The 21,041-nt window shown below is 52.0% G+C and overlaps 1 protein-coding gene across 2 annotated transcripts; it reads right to left on the bottom strand.

Moving 5' to 3' along the window:
- Positions 1-448: 448 nt before the first annotated feature.
- EXOSC10 (exosome component 10) lies at positions 449-19,283 on the bottom strand. Of its 2 annotated transcripts, XM_053660541.1 has the most exons (25): positions 19,142-19,283; positions 17,037-17,173; positions 16,042-16,165; positions 14,494-14,598; positions 14,040-14,205; positions 13,784-13,898; positions 12,705-12,780; positions 12,384-12,494; positions 12,017-12,160; positions 11,328-11,518; positions 9,981-10,137; positions 9,671-9,819; positions 9,467-9,517; positions 8,736-8,847; positions 7,426-7,476; positions 7,226-7,304; positions 7,010-7,122; positions 5,898-5,993; positions 5,579-5,653; positions 4,357-4,444; positions 3,350-3,423; positions 2,711-2,882; positions 1,765-1,826; positions 1,212-1,288; positions 449-615 (listed from the first exon to the last, which is right to left on the bottom strand). In XM_053660541.1, exons 1-25 carry the CDS (start codon positions 19,265-19,267, stop codon positions 585-587), a joined length of 2,682 nt encoding a protein of 893 aa, XP_053516516.1. In that variant the 5' UTR covers positions 19,268-19,283; the 3' UTR covers positions 449-584. The 2 variants fall into 2 exon arrangements, with proteins under 2 accessions (XP_053516516.1, XP_053516517.1); XM_053660542.1 differs by lacking the exons at positions 449-615; positions 1,212-1,288; positions 1,765-1,826; ... (1 more) ...; positions 3,350-3,423; positions 4,357-4,444 and adding an exon at positions 4,467-5,163.
- Positions 19,284-21,041: the final 1,758 nt, after the last annotated feature.

Genomic DNA, 21,041 nt, shown 5'->3' with positions numbered 1-21,041 from the left:
CTAAAAATAAATAAAGTCTTAAGAAGTATATGCATACACATTGTACATACGTATAATGAACACGTCACAATTTTGTAACAGGAAAAAGCAGAGTTGAAGAGAAAGGACAGGGAGGGCCCCGGCCCTCTGGGAGCAGCAGTGGTTCTAACAGCCGCACCAGCCCCTCCTCCCAGTGGCACTCGGACCACGTGGCTTCCGCTGCCTTGTCTGGACACGTGTGAAGGGAGGAAAACGGCCCCTGGGACCCTCCTGACACGGAGTCAGTTGAGCATCATGCTCCCTGCCCTGTGGATGCCGCCCTTTCCTGAGTCACGGGAGATCCCCCCGAGTTCCACCTCGGGTGCTTCTGGTCCCTCCGAGGGCAGAGGGCACACTCACCCACAGATCGCTGAGGGCGGCCATCTGAATAGGACGGGGTCTGTCCTTTCCTGCCACCATTGTGGCGGCAGCAAGAGAAGAGTCAGGAACCAGCTTTCTTCCAGTAAGAATTATTTTTTAATGGTTTAAAAATGAGTCTGTACAAAACCAACACCATCATTTGGTGCTTCCAGCCCACTGGGGGGTCCCAAGGGTCTCCTCCAACACTATCTCTTTGGCCAATTGTGCCTGAAACCCCTGAAGAGAGAGTATGAAAACCAAAGTTACTCCTACTTTGGCTGCATGTTTGTCCTCAGCTGGTTTATAAACTGATGCAGACCCCGATGATGCAGAATTGCAGGACAGTTTGTTTGGGGTCCTGGAGAACCCAGTGGGGCAGCAATGCACCCCCCCCCCGCCACCCCCCCCAGAGAGTGGGCCAGGGAGGTGCACTGAGGCCCAGCAAGGAATGGCTGAGCTGCCTGAGATCAGGCAGGTCCCATCCTCATCACACCACACCCTGGGGCTGGGCCCTCTAACCTCAGGGTCTGCTCTAAGGAGTAGGATTTCATTTGTTCAAATAAAATATTCAACAGAGATAACCCACGCTATTTGCATACTGGCTTTTATCTCAGTGCTCTGGAACAGGCTTATCTGGGTGAGGTGCAATCTGATTTGCTCTGAGGCAGCCCTGGGAAACTGGTAGTAGGTGGAGGAGGGTAAAAAAACTGGACTGTGGGTCCCAGGACGCAGTGGCGCCCCCTCTGCCCATCTCCTTCTCCCCAAGTCAGAGGGTCCTGAGAGGCTCTCTCGGCATCTTCCCAGTTGAGGCATGTGAGCCCCCTACCACGTACCTGTCTGACTTTCCAGTGGGGAAGGACATGCTTTTGTTTCCCACCGACTGTTTAAGTTTCTTGGCTGCAAGGCATTTCTGAAAAGAAGCACAGAAGGTAAGATCCTGGCAGCGCCGTGGCGCTGGGTTTCTGCGCAGGTGGGCCCCCCCAGGGTTTCCGAGTCCGAGCCGACGGGACGAGCTCCCGAAGGCACCGGAGGGCCCCGCACGGGCCTCCCGCTCTGCACGCCACACCTTCCGCCCCGTTTGGCACCGCCTGGCACCAACACCCACTCGGGGCAAATGCAGGCTTGTGCTGGCACCAGAAGTGCCCTGGCCTGCGGCGGTAATTCCCACGGGAGCCGACACAGACAAACCCTTCTACACCACACACCAGCCTTTACAGCCTCTTAAAACTTTTTCAGTTGCTGGAATAGTTGGTGGGTATTGTCTGTGCTTGGGAGGCAATGAGGTGAGGGTGAAGACATGCAAAGGGTTCCCAGTGAACCATCTTCCCAGGAGTGGAAGAGGGCAAAAAACAAGCACATGCACGGACTCTCGAGTGCGTGCCCTACCTTGCCAGACTGGGCCTGCTTATTTGGATCGAACTGGGAAGAAGGCTTGGATTTGCTGTTTCCTGAAAGACAGGAGAGTGGCCATGTACCTGCGGTCAGACACACCGTGGGCTCGTTCCTTATGGAATCACGTTCCTTGTTCCTCATGGCCGATGATTCACCCACCACGCTCCCAGCAGCTCAGGGCAGCCGGACAACCAGGCTCACAGACCCGCTCTCAGGTGTGAGGGCGGATGCTGATGGGCTGGCCACCCTTATGTCAAGGAAATCCACTCTGGTCTCTGCGTTGGGCACCGCCACTGTCAGTAACTTGGGCCGAGGTGACCGCCCGGCTCTGCCTGCTCCCTCCTCAAAGGAACATGCTGGTGAGGCGGCTGACGTCGGAAGTCAGACATGCCGTGTAAAGGAGATGGGCTCTCACCAGCTGAGGAACCAGCCAGGGCTTCATCTCGTGGGAACTGGGTTTTTTCTAACTTTTTAAAATTTATTTCTTTTTAGAGACAGGGGAAGGAAAGGAAAAAGGAGGGAGAGGAACGTCGATGTGAGCAACACCGACAGGTTGCCTTGGAGATCGAGTCCACAACCCCAGTTGGGGACTGCGCCCCGAGGGGATCGAACTAGCCACCTTTCGCTGTTTGTGGGAGAAGCCCAGCTGAGCCACCCAGGTCAGGGCAGGTTCGCTCAACGAGGAAGATCACTGCTGTGCGTGTGAGAGAGGGCAAGTGTTTCTGGACACGCACTACTGCGAGGAAGGGCGATGCCACCGCAGCCTGGCTACACCACTCCGGTGGCGGGAGCCCGGGGTGGTGGGTGGGGCTTTCTGTCCAGTCTCTGCCGTGTCCCCGGCTTGCGGCACTAGTTCGGGGTCAGTGTGCGGCTCGGGCAGGGCTCAGTCTTTACCAAACATGGACAGACATCCCTCCCAGGGCACCGGGTCTGGCCTCACCAGCAAAAGCCTTGAAATCCGACTTGCTGTAGTCGTATGGCGTAAACTCTTTTTCTGGAGCATCTGGGTCTTTCGGCTTCTTGGAGATTTTGAGTCGTTTCTTCTCCTGTTTCTGCTCTGTGGTCCTCGGGTCGCTTGCCGCCCGCTCTCTCTTCTTGGCAGCGTTTTCTAGCTGTAGGTTGCACACACCCATGGGAAGGAAGCATGAACGTGCGTGAGAGGAGGTGAGCCCCCGGGCCATGCTGTGAAGGTGGGTTCGGTGACCGGGAGGGGGCGGCTGGAGTCTGTGTGGAGGCTGACAGTGGGCCGTCTGAGGAAGGCAGAGGTCAGCGCTCCAGAGCACTCGGGAGGGAGGGCGAGTGTTCCCTAGGGCCGAGAGCGCTGTCCACCTGCCCACTGCTAGGCAGGTGGCAGGGTCTGTTTATGATGACACAGTGGGAGAATCCATCTCAGAGGAGTTACGATAAAAACCTTTTCGAGGGACAGCGAGGCAGGCACTAAGTGGCAGCCAAAATGAATGGGAGACACAAAAGCACTGAACTTGGAACAGAGGGAACCTTCCTGATATTTGGGGACAACCTGACAACGACCAGGGGCACCTCATTTCTCAAAAGGAAAAGCAGAAGAGCCGGCACGTACAGCAGCCTGCCGTCGGACGGACACGGCCTGCTCCGCCGCCGCCTGGAACTCTTCGACCGCCTGGTCCCGGGCAGCTGCAACAGAGAGAACGGTCGGCAGGGCTGCGGATGGACTCGCCACTGTGCTTCCTGTGGGGGTGGCCCCCCGCCGCTCAGCCTCCTTGGCTGGTCCCACCTCCCTCCATGGTCTCCCACGGACGGCCGCCCCCTGACCTGCTCTGCTCCCAGAAACCCAAACCACCACCGGCCTGGCTGCCATCTCTCGAGGACGTTTAGCAGGAATCCCAGCCACAGCAGGTCAAGGACCAAAAGCAAAACCTCTGCGGCATCACACTGGCTCCCACTGTCATCTCATCCTCTCGATGGCGACCCCGTCTTTCTAGTGCTCTGGACAAAATCCCCTTGCATCCACAGTTCCTTCCTTTGCCTCGCACCCCACACCAGACTCCTCACCAGATGCTGCGGCTCTGCCACAGGAACACCCAGTTCTGACAACTTCTGCCACCTCCTCACTGCCACACTGTCCAGCTGGCACCCCCTCTCACCTCAGTGACCACCGTGTCCCCTACGGGCTCCCGTCCTCGCCTTCTACACTCTGCTCTCTACAGGGAGCCAGAGCAGCCGTCCCAAAGAGCATGTCTTATCACGGCATGCCTGTGCCCACAGCCCTCCCAGGCTGCCCCGCTCGCCTGCCGTGCCCGCCGCAGTCCTCGCCACAGGCCCTGCCTCTCTCCCTCCTCACCCCCCGCCTCTCTCCTGCGCCCCCCTGGCTTCCCCACCCGGCACCTCCTACCCCTCTCTCTGTATACTGCCTCCTGCCCTCTGACTGGACACACATTGGGGGTTTACTGCCCACTGTCCGTCAGGGGAAGGCACGCTCGGGGCAGCGGCAGCATCAGTGTTGTCCGCCGCGGGGCCCAGGTAGGGGCCTTGGAAACAGAAGGGCGAGCCAGCGCTGCTCCGACACAGACCTCGGACTGGCTGACTTTACAAGGAAGTGAGTGCTACCTGTTTGCTCAGCTGCCTTCTTCTTGGCAGTTTCTTTAGATTCTTTTTGTACCTGTACCTGGCTGGCCAGCTTCCAGCGGTTGCTGATCTATAATGAAAACAAAACAAAAAAACTCCAAAACTCAGCCACCTGGGAATGCTTTATTTTTTTAATGAGGCGATGCGGAGCACACTAGCCTGACAACTACACACATTCTAAGTCACAAATTCCGAATCTGGTGACACAGAGAGTCAGGTCCCATGCTGGCTTTATTTGTAACACTTATTTAGGAGGATGAAGCACCACTGCCCCAGGCACCGGGCCGGTGCTCTCACATCAGCATCCCGTCCAGCCCTCCGTAACCCTGGAAACCAAGCTCTGAGGGGCTAAACAACGTGTCCGAAGGGACACGCACAGCTAGGGGGCGGTGGGGCTGGAACGCAAGGCAGGACCTGTGCAAGCCCGATGTGCTTCTCGGTGACAGCACACCCCCCTGCGGCATCAGAACACATCTAGGTGGCTGCAGATGTGAGCATGGTAAAGGGCGATGGTTGAGGAATGCGCCACACCCAGCAGGGGAAAGAGGAGTGAAGGCAAAGCCTCCGCCTGACTCCCCGTTTCTAAAAACAACAAGCCAACCACCAGCGGCAGGGCTGAGGCCCGACTCTTGGGCGGGGCTGGTGAGCCAGAGGGAGCCAGGCCGCCCGTCTGACCGGGGCAGGGACTTCCTGCAGGGAGGAAGGAGGCTTTTAACAATTAACACGCTGGCTCCCAGGAGCATCTCATGGGGATCCAGGGAAGGTGTTTTCTTATTCTTATTCATAATGCTGTTAAAAACAAACCAAACAATATAAAACAGAGTGTTTTAAAATTTAAGCTGTCACCTGTTAGAGCCTTAAACTAATACTCATATACCAAAATGCATCAAGCTGTACATTAAACATCTGTGTACTTTACTACATGTAAATTAAACCTCAATTTTAAAAGACAAAAAAAAAAAAAAAAAACCAAATAAAAAAATGCCCCCAAAGACCTGTTTCTTAAAGGTTCCCCAACGCTTCTGAGAACTGGACTAAAGCTCTGGCCCCTCTCTCTGGAAACAATTCTTGTATAGAAAGGGTTTTTACATTCATTTTCAGGGGGTTTACTGACGGGCTTCTTTAAAACAGAAACTGGTTCAAAAAATTAAGAAGCCCCCTTTCTTAGAAAGTCTGTCTTAGAAAGCCTGACAAACCCACTCACTTCATAGATTTTTGATGACGGATCGAACTTGGCAGCCTGGGAAACGTGAGCGTGGTGTTCCAGTGAAGGCAGAAACTGGAGAGAGGGAGGCAGTCATGTCAAATGCTGTAAAAAGTGGAATCTGGACCTGGGGTCCGGGGTCCCCAGAGCGAGTTTCTGGGTGGCCTGGCCTCAGCTCAGGAGGCCCCACTGGAAGCGCCTGCCCGGCCTCGGTGAACCGCCCCCGCCCCCGGGACCCGGGGCACTGGCCTGCCTGCACTCTCTCTGAAGGCGTCCCTTCCAGGCAAACACTCTGTCAGGCCGGCGCACTGTTACTTACCATTCTGAATGGATTTTCAAAGGACTCCATTATGTTCTGGGCTTTCTTCTGTGCAACTGTTAATGGCCCCTTCCTATTTTCTTCAGCATTAGGTTCCTGCAGGGACAGGAGACCATCTCTTACTGGGTAATCATTTTGTGACGTTAAGATGCAAGCAAGACAACGATGATAACGTGATGGCTGGTCTCTGCCAGCCTCTCCCACGTAGGAGGCACTAGAACAACCTGTAACACCACACTGTGGGCTATCTGACGCATTTCTTAGAGGACATTTGTTAAAGCCGGGGACGGTGAGATACGGACGGGCCTAGGACAGAGGAAGCAATAGGAGAAAGCCTTCGCAGGGCTGCTGTGGCCCCGAGACGTCAGAGAGAGAGCGCCTTGGAGACGGGGCGGGGGACTGGCCTGGGATGAGCTGCCACTGCCCACTGCTCCCTGGTTTTAAGTCTCGTGGGGTCCCTTAGAGTTTAGGAAATGCACGCCCGAGAGGGAAGGAGACGTGGAAAGGAACGGCACGGCGCCTTACCGTCTACGAGGCACCTGAGATACGTATCCAGGGAACGGCCCTGCTGCGTATCACTATAGCCCACGCCCTCTACCCTGTCACCGTGAGTATCAAGTTTACAATCCTTGCTCTAGTTTGTGTGGCTCACTGGATCGAGCACAGGCTGAGAACCAAAGGGTCACTGGTTCGATTCCCAGTCAGGCACATGCCTGAGTTGCAGGCCAGGTCCCCAGTAGGGAGTGTGCCAGAGGCAACCACACATTGATGTTTCTCTTTCTCCTTCCCTTCCTCTCTCTCTAAAAATAAATAAATAAATTCTTTTAAAAAAGTACATAAAACCTTAAAAAAAAAAAAGATTATAATCCTTCCTTCAGGGTTTCTCTACACCCAGCTCACAGAGACTCCTTCACCCACCTCTCACGGACGCCCTTGTCCAGAGGGACACTGCGAGGTGCCTTGTGACCTGTCCCCACGCCGACCCTGCTGCGGCTGGGCTTTACTGTTGGCTTTAGCAGTAAAGGCAGAAGTGGCCCCCCAGGCCTAACGACCCAGCAGGCCTCTGCCGACCTGCCCCGCCTGCTCCGCCTCGCCGCTTCGGTGGTACTTACGTTGAATAAAGTGATGACAGCGGAAGCGATGAGGCATTTGGAATCCAGCAGGGCCTCGTCCTCCCCTCTTCCGTCAGGGAAGAGGCCTGCCTGTCTCTGCACGGGCGCGGGCCCTACAGGGACGGAAGCGAGCCCGGTCAGCGCCGACTGGGGTGGCACCAGACCGCTCCCCAGCCGCTCCGGGACCCCAGAGGCCACAATCGAGATCGACGTCACCGTTGGTCGGGAGGATGCGGTAGCCATCTGAAGGGGCGTGGGAGCAGTCGTGAGGTCCGAAGAGAACGTTCTCCAGTCTCTGCATCGAAAAGAAACCAACAGGCCGCAGTGAAGCACCCGCAAGCGTGCGGGCCGGTGTCGCACTGGCCTGGCTGGGCCGGGCCCCTCCCCAGGAAGGGACCGGGGACACAGCACCCTACCTCAGGGCCGGGCAGCGGTGCACTCTTTTTCACTCCTGCAGCGACCTCCGACTGTAGAAGAGAAACACGGGCGAGTGGGGTGAGTGGCCTGACTCGATGACACGCACATTTCCTCCTCGGTGCAGACTGAGTGCCTTCACTAGACTGCGTCTCAAGAGCCCGAGACTTTCTTTCATCCCTTCATCCCTCCCGGGGCCTGGCACTGAAATTACTGAGCGCTCGGTAACCACTTGCAGAACGGAAGACCCTTACCACGACCAGGCACAATGCAGGACTGCAAAGGGCCCGAGAGAGCCTCCCTAGTGACCAGGGTTTCTCTCTTCACTCGAACCAACAGCGGAGCTGTGAGACTTTAACAGGAAGCCTAACTGTGTTTATCCCCAGAGCCTCTCCTTGCTCTCCTCAAGGGCGCCAATTTTAAGTCTTCCTGAGTCAAGAATCTTCCAAAAATTACAAACGTGACTTAGCACACAGTGACGACGCCACTGAGGTGACACGTTAGAACTGTGCCAACAGGACACAGCCAAACATGCAAATCCACCAGAACCCGTAACGCTGACACGGCAGCGCACGTGCGCCCATGCAGACATGCACACACATGCACACGCACCGGTCCCTGTGCAGTGCACACTCGCTCAGAGACTGGGGAGCTGTCTTTGTGGTTGGATTTCCTGCTTTCATCTACATTTGTCTAAACTTCAGGAGCTCCTTCACAAAAGTAGCTTTTCCTGAATCCCCCATTTTGACCCGAGGTTCTCACAGCTTCCCAGTTACCTGGGCTTTATATTTGGAGTGAGCGGTCTGTGCCTCCACTTCCATTATCTCCAAATCCACGTGCCATTCAGAGGACACCTCTACAGCACTCAGCGTAGAGTCCAAAGAGAAACGGAAGCCATTTTCACCATCGAGCTTTTCTTCTGACGGTGCCTCTTGCGCCCGTCCTTCCCTCTCCATCTCGGAGACCGCCACACTCGCCAGGGCACTGCCACTCACATCTGGGCCACCTCCAGGCTTCCAAAACGAGCTCCCTGCCCTGAGATCCCCACTCCCTTCTATTCCACCAGTTAAATTCCTCTGAACAGGTAACCAGCTCGGACACTAGACGTTACTTGCTGCTGGATGATCAAAAATAAGGTCCTAAGGATAAGCTCTAGCTGTGACTATCATAAAGACAGACCCACTGGGTTTCCTAACCCTGTTTCTTCCTTGGGTCTTTCAAAATGGAGACCAGATCATGTATGTAGGAGACTACATGGGGGGAGAGGCTAACCGAACGGGCCAGCTGAGACCTTTACAGAAAGGCTTCTTACCTTGAGCAGGGGCATGTCTCGAGCCTGCTGGATTAAAAGATGCATCTCGTTGATCTGCTGCCGTACGAGAGGGGGTACAGGGTTGCAGCAAGCTATGATGCCCTGAGGTTCCCTGGAGACGAGAACATGCAAATGGGCACTCAGACAGACTGAAAGGCTCCCGGACAAGGACAATGACCGGGTAGTACCAGAGTGCCACAGCAAAGGGGAAGGCAAAGGCACCATGGTCATGCCAGAGCAGCCTGGGCCGGCCACTGCTGCGCACTCAGCGGCACCAGGCTGCGGGCAGGCTCCTCTCACAGCCCACCTCCTGCTAATGGGGAAAGCTGGAGAGAAGTGCCACAGCTCTGCTGATTTGCAGTTCTGAGCACAAGACCACGAATATAGATTCTGTACTTCAACTAACATCCTAAAACATCTAAAATCACAAGATGCCTTAGTCTGGAAGAAAGTACAGGTGAGCCCCTTGAAAGTGGATGCCGATGCCATAAGCTCAGAGGGTCACACTGGACTCAGCGTAAGGCACAGCCTCTGACGCGTTCCTGTTTGGAAGCTGCACTTCCTAAATGGCAGCCCGAGGGCAGACAGTAAATCCTGGGACTCGCAGCTTCCTCGGAGGGCTCATCTCCTCTGAGTCAGCCTCGAGGTAGTAACTACAGGAGAGGCTTGGTTTCGAAGGGCAGAGTTTCTCTGCTGAAGGTCGGAACATGTCGCTCAGCTCTCAGACTCACTTGGGCAGCTCTTCGGCGATCTTCAGCATCATGTGGTTCGGCAGCACATACCTGGAGGAAGCACACAGAGGGCGAACTGCACCACGTGCAGCCAGCAGGTGCCACTAACGCAGTAACCCAGGGGGACACGTAAAAGCGCGTCCCTTCCTTGTTACCAGCCCTGCTCAGTCTAAGAGGAACAGTGGGAGAATCTCTAACCCCTACCCGAGGCTTTCGTCTTCTCTCCGAGCCGTTTTATCCCTCCAGGCAAACAGCAGCTTGAAGGCTGTCAACTGCTGTGTGTTGAGATGCTTCTTTTGCTTCCTGTAGAGTTCAAGGTAAGACTCGTCCGTGAAGATAGGTTTGATGAATTTCTGCAAAATGTTACATGTTCAAGATCAACGTGAACCAAAATTTTTCCTTGGGCCCTTCAAACAGCTGGCTCTGTTCGCCAGTGTAGAGAGCGGAGGAGAGAGGGAGGGCCTCGTCTGGAAGGGAGAGCAAGCCCGCGTGTGCGCGGCTGGCAGAGTTTTACCTTGAGGCAGATGTCCCTGCTCCGCTGCCACACCACCTGCAGCTGCGTGGGCTGGCCATTGCCCCGCTCCCACAGCTCCACCCGCATCTTGTCATAGATGTAGAGCAGGTAGTGGGTGTCATCCCGGGCGTAGCTGAGCATCTCCTCAGGCAGAGGTCTAGAATTGCAAGAGAGGAAACTTCCACTGATCCCCCAGGAGCAGCGATGCGACCCATCTACGCTGGGGCACTTGGGCTTGCCTGGCCCCTTTCGCTGTGAAAGATTCCCTCACGGCCAATATAATAGTTCTATCGACCTTCCCGGCATCTTAATGTGACAAGCCAGGGCTTCACGGCTGAGGAGAAAGGGTGGCAGGACGATGATGTGATTGATAATAGGGCTCTGTCACCCACGCTGGTGGGGCTCCGTGGACTGAGTGCTGGCCTGTAAGCCAGAGGGTTGCTGGTCTGATTCCCAGTCAGGGCACATGCCTGGGTTGCAGGCCAGGTCCCCTGTTGGAGGTGTGGTTGTGAGAGGCAACCACGCACTGCGCTTTTCTCCTTCTCTCTCTACTTCCCTTCCCCTCTCTCTAAAAGTAAATAACGTCTGAAAAAGAAAAGAAGGGTTGTCATCTGAGTTCGAATCTTAGCTCCAAGGTATCTGACCCTGGACAAGTCACCTAATCTCTGAGCCTGAGCTCACTTTCCTCACCTATAAACCGGAAAGGCCCTCATGGGCTGTCCTGAGAATTACAGGGGACAGTGTCCCTAAGGTTCCCAGCACACTGTGTGGCATGTGGCGAGGGTTAAGTAAAGGGAGTGGCTTTCAGATTTTGTCAATTTTCCTCTTCTGTTTGGACTTTAGATTCTATTTCGGAATTTTGGCACGCAGAAGGGGAGAGAGGTTCAGTGGTGTCTCTGAACAAGATCTCTGCAACCTCAGGGGGGACACGATCCAGCTGAGCAGGGAGCCTGCAAGTGTGGCCGGGCCCCAGCCCCATCACAAACACTTGCTACGGGCTGCGTCGGCCACGCGCCTCAGAGCTCCCTCGCCCCCGCGGGAGGTCCTCCGACACACACACACACACACACACACACACACCCTCTGCTCGGGAGACTGGCACGGGCGGACACTGGCGTGGCACGCCCCTTTCAACCACCAGTCCGTGAAGTGCCCTGTGTAACAGAGCCCTGCACTGTCCCACACTGGCGTAGCACTAAAACTTCCGGTTTCACTCATACCAGTGAGAACAGTTCAACCCGAGACTCGGATAGTGCTTCAGGCTGAGCACAGGCCCCCCTCCCCATGAGGCTGAGGAGCGCCCGCACGTCCTCCCGCCCCCCGTCTCCGCGTGGGAAGGGAACGGACCGCATCCTCCAGTCGGCCAGCTGGTACTGCTTGTCGGACTCCACACCGCAGTAGAGCTTCAGCAGGTGGTCCAGCGAGTGCCTGCCCAGGCTGAGGAGGCGCGCTGCCTGGTGGGTGTCGAACATGTTCACCACGTACAGCCCGAAGTCTTTCTGCAGCCACTCTATGTCCGAGTCGGCGCCGTGGAAGACCTGAAACAAAACCAGGGTCCCCGCTGTCCTTGTGGGAGAGGCTGTGCGCGCGCTGACGCGCACTCCACCTCTGGGTTATTAGAACACTGCAATTAGAAGCCAGAGGGAAGATTAAGATGGGCTGAGTTCTACGTGACTCTAATTTGGGCCCCAGCCCTCTACGCTCCGAATGGCACACTCTTAAAGTCTGCTCACAGCCAACAATTCCAAGAAAACGGCCCTGCCTTCTTCCAGGACAGTCGTTAAGTGCACGCCATCCTGACGGCGCGGCTCGTCTCAGCAGTCATTAAAGTGATTTAACAGTTTTCTGGGTGGCAATGAGCTAAGACTTAGCTGTTCTAACGGAGGTTTAGAAACAAGAGCAGTTTAGCGTGTGGCACGCTAGTGCAGGGAATCACAATGATTTCTCTGAATTTTACTGGGTCTGTGTTGAAACAGTGAAATGAAAAGTACTTATATCTGGCATTCACAGGCCAGAGCTGAAAAAGGCTGGCCGACCTTGACAATAGCTGGGTCCGTGAGGCTCTCGTTGAGAATGTACATGTCACTCCGAAGCTCCAGGGTGTCAATGACGAAGTCTTCCGTCCGCGTGGAGATCTGCATGAGGCAGGTCAGGCCGAGGAAGCTGCGGTAGGAGTGGTGCTGAAACGCGAAGGGGAGACGGGGCAGACGGCTGACTGGGTGCTCCTCCGCTGACTCGGAAAAGTCAGTTTGAAGCAGACTGTCAGGGTTACCCTTTTTGCCAACAAAACAAAACAACAACGATGAAAAAACCCAGATTTAAATTAGTATTAATTTTACACTTCTCTAGTAGGTGACCCGACAGAAAGTGTAAAGATGTCACTACAAGTCATTTACAAGTTACCTCCAAGTCCACGGCAAATTCCTGACAGTTCAGGAGCTTTTCGTTGAGCTCCACCAGTTCCTCGATGGAGGACACGAAATGGCAGGGCGTCTCCCCCACAGGCCTGTACAACTGGAGCACAAAGTCCAGGTGGAAATAAAAGGACTACTACGAGCCATCCTTCACTGAAGTGCAAAATGAATTAGTAGTTCAAGAAACCACCTAAAGTTATAATCTACTATTTTAAAGATGTTTAGGGAAAGCTGATATTACGTCAATAATCTAGTCATTTGATCCCCCCTGTGCTACTCAGACACCACCCGCAACCCGGTCGGCACGAACCTGGGGCTGTGGCCTTCGAAGGACTGAGTCTGGGGGCGTGAAGTGGTCAAGTTCATGTTGGTAGGGATGCGCAAATCTGAATGAATGGAAGGGAAACCCTTCTGATTAATTCCATGGTTCAAGGGAAAACTGCATCACCCACCTTGTGAAATCGAATCAGAAAAGACCATTGTGGTAATATTTCCTCTATATAAAAAGCATCATTATTTCAATGATAATTCAAGAGCATCAAAAAAAAATCAGTTCATACTTGCTTGCCCTTAAAGTAGGATAATTAAAACCCTTTTTCCCTTACGAAGATTTAAGTGCTAATTTGCAAAGCACCGTGTGAGGGGTGTTGTGGACGAAACAAAAATGTGAAGCTCCAAACGCCTGTGGTTAGGAACAATGAAGCTGTGAAATGAGACGGGCGAGGCAGATGTGGCTGTGCACCACACCAAGTCTTTTCTCGGCTCCTCCATCATCTACTTGGACAAAACCCCGAGTCTCAGGGCTCCCTAGGGCAGGGCTGCTCCTCATGATCCTTCCTTCTGTACAACCTGTGGCCTCGCGGTGCGGAGCGGGGGCTGCAGGACACCCCGCCAGGCTGAGTAGGAGGAAAAGACCGATAATACCAATGAAGCTGTCCCCATGTTTTTCTTTATTCCAAGGGCAAAGTCCTTTTGTCTGTTTTAAGCAGTTTTCCCAAAATGCTCATACTGCCAGTGAAAAATGCCCTTTCCTTATCAAATAAATTAGTGAGCCCAAGGTTACTGTTTGAGTAACAAGAAAGGCAGAATGCAGCAGAGGTAGAGCCAGTGTGAGGAAACTGGGGTCCCGGTACTGGTTCTGTGGGGTGCCAGCATCTCTAACTCTGGTGTGCGTCTGAGTATAGTGCACGGGGGGGGGGGGGGGGGCAATGGTGCCGAGGTCACAGCTGACCAGTGCTCTGCGCACACAAATGGGAGAAGGTGACAAATCACCTTGATTCTTTGTGCTCACCTACACATTTTACAAGAATAAAAGAGTGACAGCTGTGGCGCAAAGATCAATGTGACATAAACGTGGCCCAAGGAGAGTTCAGACAGGCGAACACTTACATGTCCTGCTCCACCTGCTGGGTTCTCTGCTGATGGATGAAATCCGCCAGAGCAGGGGGCACGTCCAGGTCCTCAGGACGATCCTGCGGGCGCTCCCGCCTTTCTCTGGACAGTGCTGGAGGCCAAGGGTGACAAAACATCACAGGAGAGGCAGACATGCTCGCCTGGAGGCTAGTCTTTCCCTCTGAAGATAAAAAGGTGGGAGGGAGACCTTGCCCCGCTATTTGTTTGGCCAGGCAGAGTGTACAGTACTCACCCTGGGGGAGGGGTTTCTGGGCATTGGGCTTGACGAAGATTTTAGGGCGAAATGGAGTGTTGGAGTTGTCGATCTTCTCTCGGAATCTAAGCTGAGGTCGGATGATGTTTTTTGCATGAAGCAGGCGGAAAGTTTCAGATTTTGATTTTTTGTTGTATTCTCCTGCCTACAATCGACAAATACAATATTTTATATCATAGCAACTCGGTGAATTAAGAAACAAATTCTAATCCATGCCTTCCAAGGGGAGAAGAGCATTCCAGAGCCGTCCAATTAAGAGAGTGTGTGTGAGAGCAGGGGTGCAAAGGAGAGCAGAGGGTGGAATGAAGGCGCCTCTGTTTATGAGGAGTAGACGGAGGCCACTTCTGTGTCCCACACATTAGAACAGAGTGCAAATCGGAACAGGCAAAAGCGGACATTAGATGCTCCAGTGAAAGTGAAGAGAAGCCCTCACCTTGCGGTTCCAGCTGGACACTATCGTTTTGGGGACCTGTAGTCCTGCAGGGAGAACGGGCTGTTGATTCTTATTCACACCCGATGCTTCATCCAGCAAAATACCCTAAGGGTGGAAGAGATACTAGCTTAGTATCATCTTTTCAGGGTTAACAGAGTTAATTACTTACAAGATTTAAGAAATATATTTAGAGAATTATATGTGAGAATACATACACATATGAGCGGATAATTAAAGCATTATCTATTCAAAGAAGGGAGAAATCAGCCATTCCCAACTCTTGTCAACGCTCTACAGTTCTGAATTGGCCAACATCCCAAATCTGATTTAAGAGTGTGCCATGGCCCACCAAAATAATCGGTAAGACCCTGGATGTCACACGCAGACACAGAAGTTGGGCATTCACAGTGAGAACGAGGGTGGACAGAGCTGCCCTGCGCTGCAGGAGCAGCCGTGGGGGATCAGGTGCGGCACCCCTGACAAAGAGGTATACCCGGGTGACCTAGGGGGACACGGCAGGACGTGCGCTCATAAAGTAGGAGAACCCGCTGAGACATCTGCGGGCATTCGCGCTATGGGAGAGATGACGGCATGGGCCAGGACAGCGTGACACAGTATCTGTAGGACCTTCACAGGGCTGGGTTTGCTTTCGACAGTCTCTGTGTAAATAATGTTCTCCTGTAGAGTTAGGGACAGACCGTGAGTTAGCTCAAATGATCCACATATCCTCCCACTTGTGTGAGTCAGGGTGTGAGTAACAGTAAAAACAGACTTAATTTTGGTTGGGATCTGCATCCAGGGGCCCCTTTTCTTGCAATACAAACAGGATTTGCAAATCTGGAAGGTAGATTTATAATAAGGCATACTAAAAATAGGCTTCCTTGCTCTGACTGGTGTGGCTCAGTGGGTTGGGCATCATCCCGCAAACAGAGAGGTCACCAGTCTGACACCCAGTCAGGGCACATGTCTGGGTCAGGTCCCCAGCTGGGGGCGTGCGAGATGCAACAGACTGATGTATCTCTTTTTTTTCATTTTTAAAAAAAATTTTTTTATTTATTTATCTTTAGAGGGGAAGGGGGGAAGGAGAGAGGGAGAGACACATCAATGTACGGTTGCCTTTTGTGCATCCCATGCTGGGAACTGGCCTGCAGGAAACCAGCCTGCAACCCAGGCATGTGCTCTGACTGGGAATCGAACCGCGATTGTCTGGTTCACAGGCCCGTGCTCAATTCACTGAGCTATACCAGCCAGGGCCTGATGTATCTCTTGCACATCCATGTTTCTCTCCCTCTCTTGTCCCCTCTCTAAATAGAAATAAAAATTTTAAAGAAATAGGCTTCTGCTAGGCAGCGATATTTTAAATGATATAATACTTGAAGACAACTGTGTTATTTTGGTAGGAAAATGCCAACTATTAGAGGAAAGAAATGTTATTGGCAAGAAATGCTAAACTTCCATTTCCTAAGGTGCCTGGGTTTCTTTTCATATTTTGATAATACGGAAGCTCTTCATGTGTTCGCTATCTTAAGAGTAAAGTGCACTACTCACCACTCTTTCCAGAATAACATCGTTAGTGTCCACGAGTAAGTCAAACTTGTCCTCCAACTCGGTCACTTTACTCCGATCCTTGATGTTGCTTCGGCAGCCGTGGTACTGCATCACCCTGCTCATGCTACGGACAAGAAAGCCAAGCTTCGTTTGAGCACTTCTACAGATTTGTTTACAGTCTGGGGGACGCCTGAAAGGCTTGGCTTGGACTATTCCCAATATTTTATGATCAAACTTGCTCTCTTACTAAAACCATTGTGTCGCTTTGGGCAATTCCCTAAATCTCACTAGAAACTTACCTGCTACCCTGAAGGAGTGGAAGAAATTATCTCAAAACTGCCTTTAAACTCTAAAATATAAGTACTGCTATGTAAATAACGCACTCTGCAGTCACTGTTTTAACATGAACTCTAAAACATTCTCTAAATATGTCATGCAACAGCTAGACAAAAATCCTTGTTTGTGTACTGATTAAAAAGCTGAAACTTATTACTCTGAGTTGTATGAGAGAATCTTGGTTCTAGGTTTTCAAGTCCTATATTAATCCAAAAAGATTCATTGTCTACAGGTGTGAAGGTCCATACATTTTAAAAGTTAAACTCAAAATTTGCCAAGTAACATTTCCTTAACCAAAATACACTGTTTCATTTTTATATTTCCTAGCTTTTTATGGCACAAAAAATTATGGTTAAAAAAAAAAAGACAGCCCTGGCTGGTGTAGCTCAGTGGATTGAGCGCTGGCCTGTGAACCAAAGGATCACAGTTCAATTCCCAGTCAGGGCATGGGTTGCAGGCCAGTTCCCAGCAGGTGACCCATGAGAGGCAACCACACATTGATGTTTCTCTCCCTCTCTCCTTCCCTTCCCCTCTAAAGATAAATAAATAAAATCTAAAAAAAACCCACAAAAACAAAAACAAAAACAAAACAAATTTCAGGACATTATATTCATTACTTTCAACACGAAACCCCCCTTCCCCCAGCATGTAGTACTTACCACTGAAGCAACCTATCTCCCTGCGTTTCACAAAATGCCTGGAAGCCAGGAAAACTGCGGTAAAAGTCGTACTCATCGCCGCACTGTGGCAGGCCCCCGGATGCCTTGGTGACTGCCACTACTGACCCAAGAGCGAACTGTCAAAAACCAGAAAGACAAGCATGTTTTAAACATGGATCCCCATTCCTTCGGAGACTCGTTTTTTCAACACGTACTACATATAACACACTGTGATAGATGATGGAGATACGCAACCCTACACATTCATTTAGTGCGAATTTCACCCCAGGTCCTGAGGATCCAATGCTGAACATGAAACCAAGTTCTGGAGGTTACGTTCTTGGGAGAGTGGGGGGGGGGGAGAAAGAGTAAATGCATATATAATATGACTAATATTCAAAATGGCATGGGCTTGAATCTTGGCTCTGCTACATATTAACTGTGATCTTGGGTATGTTATTTTATTGTTTTGGATTTAGTTTTCTCCTCTGAAAAACAGGCATGATAAAAGTGCCTATCCCATAGAAGTGAGAGGATTAAATGAACTAATAAAATCATTTAAGATAGCACCCGACACATAAGTGCTACTATTACTATGACTACTCAAATCCATATCTGTGAGTTTCCTACAAGAATTTTTGTGTCTTCATTTGGGGAAGCATCTACAAACAACATAAAGCCCTGGCCAGGTGGCTCAGTGGGTTGGAGCATCATCCTGTACTCCAAAAGGTTGTGGGAACGACCGCTGGTTGGGGGGCATAAGGGAGGCAACCGATCAATGCCTGTCCATCTGTCTCTGTCTTTAAAATCAATAAACATATCCTTGGGTGAGGATTTTTTAAAAATGTAAAAACAACAGGAGCACAGTTTAGATCAGGGGTGTCCAACCTGTGGCCCGTGGGCAGCATGCAGCCTGGGATGGTTGCGAATGCGGCCCAACACAAAATTATGAATTTACTTAAAACAATGAGATTTTTTTTGGTTTTCATCAGTGTTTGTGTATTTAATGTGTGGCCCAAGACAACTCTTCTTCTTCCAGTGTGGCCCAGCGATGCCAAAAGGTTGGACACCCCTGGTCTAGATCCTTTGGACAACCAACTGGTAACTGCTACTGCCCAAGACTGGACTTAAGTTTATGGTTCAGTTAGTGCCAAGTCGTCCTCTATTTTAACTGTGTGGTAATGAGAAAAAAGCCTGAAGTGGCTGTCATACATAAAAGACGGTTGGTCATGTGAAGGGCAAATGACTTCACCGCTGAGTTGTGTAATAAATGTTTTCCCTGAAAGAAGAGAGAAAGGAAGCAGGAACTTGACTCGCGGTGGGACACACTGTATAGTTCACAATCATGAATGCTTCGAGTCAGGACCATGGCTAGTGGTCCCGGAACTACGCAAAGCCAAGTCCATGAATTCATAGTAACATCTGCCACTAGGGAATTAGATATGGTGGGAGTGGAGTTTTGGGGAATCTGCAGAGCTAACTTACAAATTATTTTCGTTTCATGGTTTTTTGTAAGAGCTACGCACGAGCCGTTTAAACCTAGTTTTATGTTTGTTCCTACTCGAGCAGCGTTACACAAGTGGTTTAAATGAACCCTCTCCGCGTTCCTTCGAGGAGGCACTGGTAACGGTGCTACGGTACCCAGAGCAGGAAGGTTCGGTGGCAACTTGAACAGGTGACGTTAAACCAAGGTTTGGGGATGATGTGGGGCTGGAGCTCGGGAGGAGAGGATGCAGAGGCGGGCAAGGGAAACAGAAAGCTGCCAAGCCCCTCCGGAGAGTTGGCTGGGGAGCTCAGCCCGGGCACGGGCGAGGTCGCGAGGGCTGGGGCATCCGGGTGACGAGGAAGCCTTTGCCCCTGTGGAGAGAGCTCTGCACAATCGGGGGCGCATAGGTTCACCTGGGAGGACGAGAGTCCTGGGACGCGGGGCGACCCTCTGAGTCTGCGGGAGACCCCGTCCAAGGAGAGTGAAGGCAGAGACTGTGCCCGGCGCCCGGGGCTCCGCCTCGGTGCGCGCGTGGCCCGGAGGGCGCTTTCGGAGAGGGCCTGGGGCTGTTTCCGTCCTACCGCGAGCGGCTCGGAGTCCCCAAACACCAGGAACTCACCTTCACGAAGCTGTCTGCGTCCGGAAATCCCGGTAGCACCATCTCCTCATTTGACTTGGCCTCACTCGTGGCGGATGAGGCCTTGGATTCCCGGGGACTGGGAGGCGCCATTTTTTCCGCCTGCATCGCTCTTCTCGCGAGAGTGCCTAGGTCTGACGCGACGTTGAGCGCACCACGCATGTGCAAAGGCCGTGTTTTGGGGGAAAGATCTTGGAAGGGTGAGAGTTGAGCTGTCAGTCTTGAGTTGCTTGCCCCCCAGGGAACTTTACACTTGTCTTTAACCTCATACTTTGTCATCCCAACAACCCTGTGATTTAGGGTGAGACCCGGAGGATACAGTTATCCTATTTAAAGGCAGCTCTTCCCAAGCCTGTTTTGTGTCCCCCTCACCCTCTTGATTTTGGCTTTCTGCATCATCCAGCCTTTTTCTGGCTACGGATTCATTCCTAACAGCGCCCTCACCTGCAGGCATCTCTCTCAGCGAAAAAGACAAGACAAAAGACCACCTCTGCCCCACATCTCCTTCCAGCCACCATCGCATTTCTCTTTCCCCTTGTAGACAAATCACTGGAAAAAGCATCCAGATGTAAGGGGAACTCAGGCATTAAAGATGTTAGCTTCAGTTGATAGGCTTAAGTGATTAACGCAAGAGGAAAGCTGTTATTCTAGGAGCTGGAATGCAAGACCATTTGACTCTAGGAGGTCCAGCAGCAAGTCAACCTCTGTGCCCAGGGAGATGGTACCCGAATTGTCGATCTACAGATAAAGAAGTGGAGGAAAATCGACCTGGGACTGCACCTCTTGTTCTATGTACCTATGCTTTCTTCTTCTTATAGAAAGATCAGCTCGAGACGAGATGTTAGGACGGTCTTCCAGAGTACGTAATCTGCCACCTCCTCAGATGGCAGGCATCTGAATAAAGCACCGTAAAGATTCAATCCTTGTTTCTTTCTACTGGATCTGGTATTGACAAGCAGCACACATTTCACATGCTCCCGCTGCACTTACCCCCGAGGCCCTCCAACTCCTCCGGTCTTGTGTTCCTCCCCACCTACCACCAGACCTCTTCCTTCAGGTACCCAGTGGGAACTCCACACATCAGCCCGCTGAATGCCTGGAAGCACTCTAGTTAAGTGAGAGGCACTACTAAGCAGCTCAGGAGGTGGATTTGAGAAGCTCCGTGGGTATATCCTCTCTCCAAGGTCAGGGGGGGCACACCCTTCATGTAACTCATTTGGTCTAGTAAATGTTCAATGTTAGCTGTAATCGTTATTCATAATATCCTATGAATAGGATACTTGTTTTTCACTGTTTTTGTGTACCCTGGCAGGACAAAGGCCTAGTCTAGTTCATTTTAACAATATTTTTGAGCACTTACTTCATATGGTTCAACCTAATGCCATGTCAAGCTGTGCTGTGTGCTTTACGGCAAGGGCTCTGAACCCCTGGGCCAAGGGGCAGTAGAGGTCCATGGCCTGTTAGGATCCTGGTCGCACAACAGGGGGGACAAAACAGGTGAGTTAGCAAACCGGTCCCTGGTGCCAAAAAGGTGGGGGACTGCTGCTTTCTGGAAATTATCTCATCTTGAAAACAACCTTATGGGGTGGACCATACTATTACCCACTTTCAGAGGAGAAAACAAGGTTAGATTCTGTTTTACAACCTCACACAGTTCCCTGTTGTCCGCAGCATCAACTCCTTGCTGTTGAAGTGTGATGCGGGCCAGTCTGCCCCCAGGCTGCTGTCTAGCCTCCTGTTTAGTTCCTGTTGGTCTTTTTCCTCCCCACTGCCCCCAGAGGCAGTCACGCTGAACTGTGGTCCCACTGTGTGACATTGCCATTTTATATCAAAAGTGGCTGAATACCTGCAGTCTAGGATGGTGCAAGGTGACATCTGCCAT

This window comes from Artibeus jamaicensis, unplaced genomic scaffold (assembly GCF_021234435.1).
Source record: "Artibeus jamaicensis isolate MK-2021 breed Jamaican fruit bat unplaced genomic scaffold, CSHL_Jam_final scaffold_847, whole genome shotgun sequence".
NCBI lineage: Eukaryota > Metazoa > Chordata > Mammalia > Chiroptera > Phyllostomidae > Artibeus > Artibeus jamaicensis.
Note: the sequence above shows the minus strand (reverse complement) of the source record. Positions and strands in the feature narration are given on the sequence as shown.